General features: G+C 47.0%; 1 protein-coding gene across 1 annotated transcript in view; it reads right to left on the bottom strand.

The window, feature by feature from the left end:
- Positions 1–585: 585 nt before the first annotated feature.
- The window catches only part of LOC144942508 (cohesin subunit SA-2-like), a 28,248-nt gene continuing 16,497 nt past the window's right edge, over positions 586–12,336 (bottom strand). The window contains exons 21-31 of the mRNA XM_078869368.1: positions 10,643–10,723; positions 10,280–10,372; positions 9,753–9,909; positions 9,062–9,204; positions 7,627–7,728; positions 7,392–7,516; positions 6,547–6,666; positions 4,535–4,719; positions 3,740–3,935; positions 2,378–2,531; positions 586–960 (exon numbers count right to left, since the gene is read on the bottom strand). Of these exons, the coding sequence (XP_078725494.1) occupies positions 937–960; positions 2,378–2,531; positions 3,740–3,935; positions 4,535–4,719; positions 6,547–6,666; positions 7,392–7,516; positions 7,627–7,728; positions 9,062–9,204; positions 9,753–9,909; positions 10,280–10,372; positions 10,643–10,723 (1,380 nt within the window). The 3' untranslated portion in view covers positions 586–936. The remainder of the gene's footprint in view (positions 961–2,377; positions 2,532–3,739; positions 3,936–4,534; positions 4,720–6,546; positions 6,667–7,391; positions 7,517–7,626; positions 7,729–9,061; positions 9,205–9,752; positions 9,910–10,279; positions 10,373–10,642; positions 10,724–12,336) is intronic.

Raw genomic sequence — 12,336 nt, 5'->3', positions numbered from 1 at the left:
GGGTTGGCCCAGGAACGATTTAAATATCACTCGCTACTGATAACAGCTGTGGCCAGGAATTGAACTCGGCTGGCTCGAATCTGTAGCATGCCACACCTAAGTTCTATACCACCACTTCCGATATTTCAGGAACAAAAACACTCGTTTGAGGATGTGTAATGCGAGTCAACTCTAAAGACTACTGCAACAAAGCATTGTGGTGTAAACTGATATTGTTATTCTTTTACATTTTTCACTGCATAATGAACAGTAATGAGAGGTCCGATTTGTGAGTACATGACATGCTAACGTCATACCACAGAACGCGATTGTTTACAATTTACTCTAGCAATTATAAGCGACCAATACGACGACGCTACATTAAGGCAAATGGAGGGCAAACAAAACTGTACAAGTTAGACTCAAAACAAAAATATTAAATATACAAACGAGATGGTCAAAATAAGATAAAAAAAAACAATCTATTCTTGAATGGAATAGCTACGGCAGTGACGAGTTACACACTTAGCAGGTGCAGGCTGCTTAGGACTGAAAAGTTTCTGAAGCAAACCCCCAAGGAAAGAAACGTCCAGACCTAGGGCTTGAACCCAGAATTTCAGCGGTGTTGATTCAGTGTCACCAACACGGCCATTATAAATGTGTATGAAATTCCTGCACGGTCGCAGGCAGACTGCTGTTGACTAGAGTGTGTCCATGGTGGCCATTATGAGTGTCGCTTGTTAAACAAAAGGGCTGGGGTGCCACAGTGAGATGTCATATTCTTAGCCTCCCCCCCCCCCCCCCCCCGAGTGCTCATGTGAACACGGTGTTGAGAGGTAGAATGAAACGAAGTGCCGAACCAATATTCTAAATGATCAGTTGCTCCATGTGGACGAGAGCGCGTAGGTCTTCACAGTACGGTCTTCACAGGCCTTCATGGCAGGACCCAGTGACAGATCAGAAGAAGGGGGTGCTGAAATCCTGATGGGGGAGAGGTGGACAACAGAGATGAACAAGCAGGTAAATGGGGAGATCCGACAAGGATAGAGGGGCATGTGCATAAGGAGGGCTGTTAAGTTTATGCTTTCTCACCGTTAAGTTATTGAAAATGTATATTAAGAAAACTGTGAATTTGTCATCTACAAATCCAGTCAGAGACAGGTCTGTCAGTCGACCATCGTCTACAAACCACATTTAAGATGCTTTAAATGTAACATTTAATCTCGTCAGAAAAGTGACCTACGAATCATATTTATTTCTGGGAAGGCGTTTACTCGGAAGTATTTATGGGAAATTGGGACCCAACTCGCATTGCAACTCAAGTGACTCAGCAAATCACGGGAACGCCACATTTTTATCCAAACTTTAGTCGTCTTTCAACTGGAGGTCAACTCCGGCTGTCCCATGGAAACAAACCATTTGTTTTCTTGGTTCTTTCGGTCAAGTGACGTAGAAGAGAAGTAATAAAATAATAAAAATAAAACATAATAAAATAATTCTCACGACGTTTCGGCCACAACGCAAGCAGCCGTCCTCAGGTGAAGACCACGTCTGTCGGGGAGACAGCTTGCGTTGTGGCCCAAACGTCGTGAGAATTATTTTATTATGTTTTGTTTGTATTATTTTATTACTTCCCTTCTACGTGACTTTACCGAAAGAACCAAGAAGATGATTCCCTGCAGTCACGAAAGCTTTAAATCGAAATTTAAACCATTTGTTTCAATTATTTTTTTCCCCCATTGTAAAACAAAGCCAGTCCAGCGCTGCTCAGTAGGCTGATTTTAGATTGCAGAGGTCGAGGCCGAGACGTGCACATCACTCGCAATTGTACGAGTTGAGATGCGTGTACACAACATAGAAACGCTGTGTCATCAGAGCGTACCGACTGACTTTACACATCATACAATTAATGCCTAATCAGACCCACACCGAGCCCTCACTTCGCCCATAGCCAGCTTAAGGTTACGTGAGGTCGGCATATCACGATTTGGTTCTGGCTCAGCATGAAAAATAGCCAATGGAAAATCACTCTTACTGTGAGGTGGCAAGATGTTAACTACCTTGCCTGGTCCAAAGGAGGTCGTGGGGGGTTTGATCCCAACCCTGACACTTGTATATTTGGAGTTTGTTCTCGTGATCACGTTGATTTTTATCCGAGTCCTCCAGTTTTTCACCTCGACATTTATTAATATATATTTTACAGTATTTGGCTGCTATAAATGTTCCCATAAGCCACATCGTCGAGCTATTATTAGTGGCCAGGAGGCTTCTGAAAACGAGCTATATAGCCAGTGGGCCTTACCTGGTAAATTAAAAAGGTTTAGTTTAGTTTAGCTGGGTTGGCTTGGATGTGCCAGTGGAGAAGGGGTCAGTATCACCGTCAATAAACTGTTCGTACCACGTCTGTGTCCATAGCTTCCTCTGGGTTGCTCAGAAGTTGACTTCCGCGTGATGTAAACCCGCTGATGGGTTTATCCGCTTTCGTGTTGTCCTCGTCATCGTCATCCTCATCGGAAGCCTCCTTCGTTACCTCAGATATCAAACTGTGGCCCCTGCGTATGCACACAAATTACAAACATCCACCGTTTATACTTTAAGAAACTGTTGGGGATAGTGCTGTTAAGCGAGCACCTATGAAAGTCGGCACAGCACACATGGGGATGGAGGTGGCCAGCACCATGGCCGGCTGCCTTTGCCTCCTCAGTTACAATGCTTTCACATCGCACCAGGTACTCATTTGAGTCTGAGTTGACCCCAGGGAGGCCTAGGACTGGTTCAGATAACCATCACTGGTATTGGCCATGAGCAAGAATCGAACTCGGGTCGCCGTGTTCGGAGCGCAGCATGCTAACCACTCCACCATTGCTCCATGACACACACCCACACACGAGCACATAGATCGTATACATGGCAAACACACCACACACAACATACAAAACCACACACGCAAATATACTGAACAACAATACGCACACACAAAATACATAAATGTAGACACAAAAACAACGCACGCAGACACAGACAACACCACGCACAAATTACCAGACACCTCACATAGACCAAAGACAAAGACCCACCTTACCGTATAGCCTTAATACGGGACAAGTGCTGTTCGCGAGCACCTAAGAATACCTTGCGGATCTCGTCAAAGCGCATAAACCATCACGCGAACTCTGGTCATCCTCGCAGCAGCTTTTGGCGAGCTACTGAACAAATAGTCAAGGCTTCGGTGGTACGGCCATGTGATGCGAAGTGAAGAGTCATCAGTGGCCAAGACTGCCATGCGTATTGAGCCAGAGGGCCGCCGTCCACGCGGACGTCCGAAGAAGCGATGGATGGATCGAATAAAGGAAGACATAAAAAGACGGTCAACGCATCCCCTGAAGATGCCCTGGACCGAGCCAAATGGAGAAGACAATGCCGAAAAGTGGACCCTGCGCCACAGCGGGAACAACGCTAGGAAGAAAGAAATTGAACAAAGAGTCACTAGATCTCGTACTTTCGGGTGCCCTTCTGCCACCGTCTGGAATGCTCTTCTTTCCGATATTAGGAATCCACTGGAGCTATACAATTTTAAATCTAGATTGAAAACTAATTTCTATATAACTGCTTATTGTATTTAATTTGTTGTCTTCCTGCATCTCCGATGCGAAAGAAGTTCAAAATACATACGTATAAAAAGGCAGGCACAGCACATACACAAACAGATACACCTCACACACCAGGATTACGTCTCCTACCACCCCCCTCCTCCGCTCACCTCGAGCGAGTGTAGACATTTCCCATGGACCCGGCCGACATGGAGCCTCTGCTGCTCACATTGCCACGCCGCGCGGTCGCCATGGCGACCCCCTCTCCCCCCCTCAGCACCGTGGAGGTGAGCTGCGGTGTCGCCGGGGTCGCGATGGGGGTGCGGGCACCCCACTCGAGGCCTGAGGCCTCCGTAGACACGGAGACTGAGTCGGTGGGGGGGGGGGAGGTGGTGGGGAGAAAGGAGGAAGACAGATGGGCAGGTGAGTAACAATCAGTGCTTTGAGACAATGTGCACGTCTGTGTCTGTCTGTGTATGTGTCCGAGACAGAATGATCACCTGCGGAGAGGCTGCCACTCCTGTGCCAGAAGCTGGACCAGTACCGTCTGGGCCGTGGTGACATTACTGTCACTTAGTGAACGGCAGTTGTTGTTGTTGTGTACATCTCCATGATGTGTGTGTGTTGTCCAGGTACATATGCATCTTGCGCGTGTGTGTTGTCAGTCTCTGTGGTGTCTGTACATCTATCTCTGTTCTTTGGTTATTTCGGTAAGTCACGTAGGTATAAAATAAAATAAATCACGGCGTGATTTATTTTATAACCAAAGAGTATGGATTCCTGCAGTCACGAAAGCTTCAAATCAACATCTATCTATGTGTGCGGTGCATGTCTCCTGTGTAAATGGTGATAACAGTCTCTGTGCTGTGTGTATACGTGTTGCGTGTGTATACGTGTTGCATGCGTGTAATGTTCGTATTCATGTTGGTGCGTGTCTCGGTGAGCAGTAACCGCGCGAGTCTCACTGTTGGCACTGCCGTGTCTTGTGCGGATCCTGCGTCCGGCGCTGGCATCAGTCGCCGGGGTGCCAACGGGACCATCTGGCTGAGCGGAGGCGGTCAGAGAGTTGCGGTAGGTGAACACAGGCTGCCACTCCGAGTCCAACACGCTCCTACGCGTGGGCGGCTTGTAGCTCTCCATGTACCCGCAGCTGAGACAAAGACAGAGGAGGACCATGAATGTAGCCTACACAAGACTGCAAGTGCTGTTAAGCGAGCGCATATGAAGACCGGAACGCCGCACAAGGAGGTGGTGCAATTAGCACCATGTCCTGACCAACAGTCTTTGTCTCCCAAATGCTGATGTTTACACACCGCACCAGCTACTCGTTTAAGGCCATGGCGATCGAGGGGAAGCTCAGGATCGGCTCGGATATCAATCGCCACAGATGTTCGCTGTGGCTGGAAACTGAACTTGGGCAGCTGAGTTCGTAGCGTATTAGTCCGAGGCACTCGAGCACAAAGACTACGTGTTAAACTGACTTACGGTTTCTAGATTTGAAGCTTTCGTGACTGCAAGGATTCATATTCTTAGGTTTTTTCGGTAAAGTCACGTAGGTAAAAAATTAAAATTAATAAAAGTAAAATAAAATTAAATAAAAATCACGACGTTTCGGAGGCAACACAAGCTTCCGTCTTCAGGTGGAACCGTCACAGCACGACTGCTGCATCAAGTTTATTTTATTTTACTTTAATTAATTTTAAATTTTTACCTACGTGACTTTACCGAAAAAACCTAAGAATATGACTTACGGTTCTTTGTAAATTCACTGCTGGATTAATATATACCCCACACCATGTCAGTCATGGGGGTTTTTTGCCCATACTTCACCACACTGGTCAGAGCAGGTCAGTGACGTGTGGAGAGTCCCTGAAATGGTTCCAGGAATCTAATTCAGGACACTGGGTTAACAGCATAGTGCACTAATCACTGTGCCGCTGTCACCCGGGCCCCAACTCCCCCCTCTGGCTAGAAGAAAACCATGACTCAAGGGAGACACAAGGCAAAAGAGACACGCAGAAACAATCGTCACCAGGCGTGACACAGGTGAAGCGACCCAGGAGGCAGAAATTAGTACAAATTAAGTAATAGGGGTTTACCCTTTCATCTGCTACAAAAACTGACACCTTTATACAAGGGATCATGTTTGCAATAACCACAACACAAGCAGTCAAAATGCAAACAAAAAGAAACAACTCTGATAATGATATGCACTGTCCTTGAAGTTGATTGGTCCACACCCGAGACAGCTTTTCTTAGAGCCTAGTCCCCATTGGTGTTGGACCAGATGACGCCAAAAGGCGTACAACTCAAAAACAGCGCACTATCAGAGTATTGAGAGCTCTGGGTAAGCATTTACACTATGAGACCTCCTTTACCAGTAGCAAAATATAGTAATAGGTTTTTACCCTTTCATCTGGTACAAAAAACTGACACCTTTATACAAGGGATCATGTTTGCAATAACATCTTTTTGTTTGCATTTTGACTGCTTGTGTTGTGGTTATTGCAAACATGATCCCTTGTATAAAGGTGTCAGTTTTTGTACCAGATGAAAGGGTAAAAACCTATTACTATATTTTGCTACTGGTAACGGAGGTCTCATAGTGTAGTCCAAATGAGTTTAAAAACGCTGCTGGATACCGTTGGTCTGCTGCAGCAGTGTCGCAGTGGTTAGCGCATTAGCGACACCGTTTACATGATGGCATCATCATTTATTTATTATTGCCATTTAATGTAGTACTCGAAAACCAGAATTATGAATTTCAATTATTATTGATACACCCAAACAATACCCCCTACACCCGAAATGCAAGTTTGTTGGCGATAAGAATGAACGGAAAGATGCCGGAGATGGTGATGATGCTAATAAACAAGTCAAGATGTTGAAGCGATGATGGCAATGAACGGTGAAGATGGTAGAGTGACGATGGCGATGATGAAAGGGTAGAGACGGCGGTGGTTGAGAGGCTACGTACAGTGTTTTCTTATCCTGAGAGAGGAGCTTCGGGGAGAATTCGCACAGCACCTCCAGGAAGAGGATGTTCGGTGGGGCAATGCCCAGCTTCCGCGCTTCGAATGCAAAGTCGATGCCGTTCCTAATGACAAAGACACCACATTCACACACACACATACAAATGCACAACACTGATAGGCACACATACACAAGTATTCACACTTACACACACACACGGGCACTTGCTTGCACAAAGATACTCCGTATAGCCTTCACAGACTTGTAGGGGCAAGAGCTGTTAGCAAGCACCTATAAAGGTCGGCACGGCACACGAATTGAGTAGAGCGAGAAGCCAAAGCCATGTTTGGCTGCCTTCATCTCCCTAGTAGTGATATTAACACACCACACTTTTTACTAATTTGTGGTCGAGTCAAGACGAAGAGGATGCCCAGGACCAGTCAAATATTCGTCAGTTATTGGTCACGAGCGGGAATTGGCATCAGCTCGCCGGGTTCATAACTCAGTGCGCTAGCCACTAGTCACTACAAAGATTCGCCATATTGCCTTAATAGACTGTTGGGGCAAGTGCTGTTCGCGAGCACCTATGAAGACTGGCACAGCACACAAGGGGGGTAGGTGGCAAGCACCACACCCGACCGCCTTTATCTGTTTACCCACCACACCGGGTACTCATTTGAGGCTGAGTCGACCTAGGGGAGGCCCGGGACCGGTAAAGATAATCGTCACTGGTATTGACCGTGAGCAGGAATCGAACCCGGGGTCGCCGGGTTCATAGCGCAGCGCGCTATCCGCTACACTACCACTCCCCACCAGTCACTCCCCAAACATACACACACATGCACGTACTTGTGCAGGGCAGCTATGGCGTGCCGCGAGCGAACAGCGTCCATCCCAAACGTCAGCGAGAAGCGACGCGCCAGCTCCTTGACGGGAACCAGGTTTGACGTCTCCTCCAGCGTCACCGTGAACATCTGCCCACAGTCACACGAGGTCACGGGTTGGCTCATGGGGTCATCCAGTGTCAGTACTGTCTCCAACATGGACGAGGTGACACCCATGAGTGCGGGGGTGGAGGCATCACCTGCTTGAGCGTGAGGGCGAGCGTGTGGGCATACTCCATCAGGTCGATCTGCCTCAAGCGACTCAGCGTCTCCTTGATGATGTCCCCATAGTTGATGTAGAACTGAGAGCAGGACAAGGAGCATTAGGGTATAAGGAGACCATCGAATAATGTTTGATGCAACGAATGCAAGGAGGCAAAACACAAATGAGTGTTTTAAATTCCTGCACTGGCATTGGTGCAGAAAACACGGCTGGGGTAGAGGGAGGCGTGACGTCAGCACAACGCACGAAACCGGCTCAATGCTGTGGGATGCAGGTGATGGTATCACGCCGCAGATGTGCGTCGTGACGTCACCACCATGCACTTGCCGACAAGTGCACCCGCCAGCCAGTCTGCCAACAAAACTTAGCTCCTTCATATAATTCTTATACCGTAGTACCCCTCTTAATGACTCGAACTGGTTCCATGAAAGCAGTCGTTAAGTGATTTGGTTATGAAGCGAGTAGAAAATACATGTTAAAGGCTTAATACTGGTAGGAACCTCCTGGTTACACCAGCTCACAGGGGATTAGTGTGTCCGTCATGCAGGGAGGGGCTGGGTGGGGAGGGGCTGGGTGGGGCTGGGTGGGGAGGGGCTGGTCACCCCGTGGTGCCCTTATAAAACTCAACGTTTAACCTACTCACGCCGGCTTGTGCCCGCCCTCACAGTTGGGCATATTTGCGGAATACACCACGCAGCCGTTGACCCTGGCCATTGACCGAGCAACCCAACGTTCCTACCAGCTCCCTCCGCAGGAATGTGTTTCGTTCCGATAGCATCGAAAGTTACCCTTTTTCACAAAAAAACTTACTTTATAATATTTAAACAATGGATAATAAATAATAAAATAAAAACTTACTTTATAATATTTAAACAATGGATAATAAATGCTTTAAATAATATTACTGTAGCTAAAAAGATGACTGGCAAACACTGAATGTAAACAATGCCACAACGCTCATGAATGGACATCGCTAATTGGCCGAAGCCTGCTCAGACCACTTTGGAGCTCGCCGATTGGCCGAAATTGGCGGTTGCGTACTCGTCATAAGCCCTTCGTTAACAGGGAAATGGTCAGTAAGTGAACACATTGGGCTCTATGGAGGCCCCTCGTGACGCGATGAGTCATTAACAGGGGTTCTACGGCAGTATGATGTTATCTTATACCCTATGACCAAAATGTGGCGAGCCGAGTTGTAGTGAGCCATGGTAAGCTCAGACGTAGTGAGCAGTGGTGAGGTGTGAGATGTGGGTGAGGTGTGAGACATGGTGAGCTGTGGTGAGCAGTCGAGACCTGAGACATGCGTGAGGTAAGTTGTGCTGAGCAGTGGTGACCTGAGGCGTGGGTGAGGTATGAGATGTAGTGAGCTGTGAGACTCGATGAGCCTCGTTGAGCTGCGGTCCTCTGCTCACCTCCACGTATCGGCGGAAGATGTCAACGCCGGCGCGCATGTCTATGGCTCCATACACCAGCAGCTTGCAGTAAGCGGCGAGCAGGCACCTCCGCTTGTGAAGCACCTCGATATTCTGCATGTCCTCTTGCTGATCAAAAATGTCTGAGAGGACACAAGGTTCACGTAGTCACACACGAGCGAGAACGTACAGACACGAACCGGCAGTGGCGGCGACAACAGTAACGGCCAAGCGTTGATTTTCAAGCGTCGACTTTGGTCAGGCCGTATTGTTGGACAGTTCTTCTCTCTAGCTTTCACCACATACTACTGCGGGCATCTCCAGGAGTATAATTGCTGAAGATGTCAGAAGTAGTGAAAACAAGTACTGCTCTAAAGTTGCCTCCCGTCCTGGTTTTCCGAGGATCACCCTTCTTTTTAAGGTACGCCGTCCTGGGAAATATAAGTCGTGGTTTTTGTTATTTACGTAAAAATACACCGCTCAAGAAAATGCATTTAAAGCAGTTCTCCCCTCTTTCGATATTGTGAAATATTCTTCTTACAATGTGTTCCAGTTTTAGTACCTCAGAGGTGGCAACTCTATTGTCTGCCCATCAGAGACCGATGGACAGAGCTAATGCGTTAACACTTTTAAACGCGAGTTGAAAAGCGTTAAAGAGAGACAAATGTGAGCACGAGGAGTTAATCCGCACTCTCGTCGGTGGAGAAGATGTGCTCGATGATGAAGCTGCCCATCTCGGCCTGCAGCTCAGGCTCGGCCTGGACGACGAGGGGGAGCAGAGCGTGGCGGCCCTGCTCCGCCACCGAGTGGCCAAACACGAGCAGTGTGTCGCACAACAGCAGGAACACCTGAACACACGAGGGACACGAGAAAGACACGAACATTTGTGACACACGAGCAGTGTGCCGCACAGCAGCAGCAGGAACACCTGGACACACGAGGGACACGAGAAAGTCACGAAAATGTGTCACACACAAGCACAGCAGATTGAATACCCTTCCCTCACTCTATTCATCTCCCTCCCAACTTCCTGAGTCAGCGAGTGATTGAGTGAGCGAATGAGCAGTGAGAGAGTGAGTCGGGAAATAGACAGTTCAGCGAGTTGACAAGCGAGCAATGAACCAAGTGAGTAAGTGAGCGGGTGAGTGAGTGAGCAGGCAAGCGAGTAACTGAGTGAGCGAGGGAGCAAGTCGGCAAGTAAACGTGGGTGCAAGTCACCTGCTCTTTCAAAGCCAGACCGACTCCGATGAGCAACTTGTTGCACAACTGCAAAAACGACCTCAGGCTCCTGCGCAGGGAGACAACCTCCTTCTGGAATTGAGAAGTGAAAGCCAAGTGGGGGTGGGACGATCATTAGGTGATGACGGCTTGAGCGGAAGTACGATTATCCGCTCGTTGCAAAGGCTCATGGTTTAAGCCCAGTGACCACCCTGGTTAACAATGCACGTATTTATGGGTCTGTGTAACGTAGAGCCTACGTTGACAGCCTTGCGATTTAAGAATGGCGCAAATACCAAATATACGAATAATTTGGTTATGGGGGAGGGGTGGCATGGACAAAACAAAAAGTGTTTCAAGTACCTTATCTGGTTGGTCTTCTGAAAGAGCGGACAGCCTCCAGAACAGGCTGTAATGCACGCACTTAGTGGCGTACATTAAAATCTGTGGACAAACATTCAAAAACAGAATATATATTTGTTCATATGTTATGCTATGACGAACGTGCAAAGTATTGTGTTAACAAAGGTGTGTCTGCTAACTTTTATTACGACGGAAAAATCTTGGCTAGCCGGACTCATTCAAATACAGTAGACTCTCAATTATCCACGCTAATGACGGGGAGAACCGCTGCAGGTAATTAAAATTCGCGGATATAATCCAAAAATAATCAAACTCCAACCACTGTTGTAACGATATGTAACGACTGTACTGTAGAGGCAATCGCGTGGATTTCGGATTCACCAGAGCACATATTTGTTCGGTTGAAGCACGTGACTTGAAATAAACATTGGCAAGAATAATAATGTATAACTGTTTTTAGATTAATTCGGGCCTGAGGGGAAACTCTTGAGTTAAAATGTACGTAAAAATCTCAGATGTACGGTTAATTCGTAAATCGGATAACCCGCAAGCGGACAACCAAGAGCCTACTGTATGTTTTTGTTGGTATACGGGAGGAAGACCCATTGACTCAGCAAGCTCTTTTTCAACAGGATGGGAGGGCCGTTCTGAATAGCTGAAAAGGCTGACTAGCTGGCAATACAATGAAACCTATGTCAAAGAACAAGACAACCCTGGGGTGTATTCGCGTAGTAAATATATCAGTGTATATCAGCATCCGCAGAGTGTACGCAACTTACTCTACCGTAAAAAAAAAACTCAAATACTGCATGAATTCCATGCTATGTTCCATGCAGTATTTAATGGTAATTCATAAGAGATGTTGTTGGTTCGATCGCGTAAATATAAATTTGTCGTTAAACCCGCCGCCACCCGACACGGCCAATTAGTAAGGTTAGTCATGTAAACAAAACATGCCAATTCAGCACAGCGGTGTGTTGGAGACTAAACCCACAACATTTACAATTTGAGTACAACTTTTCGGCCAATCGGATGCAAAGACCAGAGGGGGGGGGGGGTTAATGTATTTAATATAAATTGCAATTGATGTCCATTTCCGGTTGTTTCATAGTTAATCAACATAAATAATGTGCATGCATAACCCGGTAGTTGGAAGTTAAGTCCGTCAGTCCAAGGGTACATCGGTCACTCCCATCCCCCACCATTCCCCCCAGATCTTTCATTAGCCCTGTCCAATGACCCCTCTCCTCCATCGCCCACCACACCTCCCCCACCACACTTTAACGTGTAATAAAGCATTTTTTATTATGCATTATATATCACATAACATATATAAATGATGGCATTTCATAAGGTTTTTCAATTATTATTTTACCGACCTGGTCCATTTAAGTCCGACATCTGGCCAGCAAGGATTTTACTGGACATCACATACCGTATTATCAAGGATAGAGTATGTAAATAATGTTTATACTTCGTGTTCTTCATATAATTTACTTCATATATTTTATTGGCAGACCCAGTTTGGGCTAAGTGCGGATTCCAGGTAGCTTGGGTCTGGAGAGCCAGTGGGTGGGTGATGCGGTGATATGAGGATCTGGTTAGCTTGAGGGAGTTCCAACATAGAAACTGCTTCATCACAGCACGACAGCTATCTATGTCACCACACGCGGTACATTGTGGGAGCTCGCGCA

Source organism: Lampetra fluviatilis, chromosome 27 (assembly GCF_964198595.1).
Source record: "Lampetra fluviatilis chromosome 27, kcLamFluv1.1, whole genome shotgun sequence".
Classification (NCBI taxonomy): domain Eukaryota; kingdom Metazoa; phylum Chordata; class Hyperoartia; order Petromyzontiformes; family Petromyzontidae; genus Lampetra; species Lampetra fluviatilis.
This window is presented reverse-complemented; position numbering and strand designations above follow the sequence as displayed.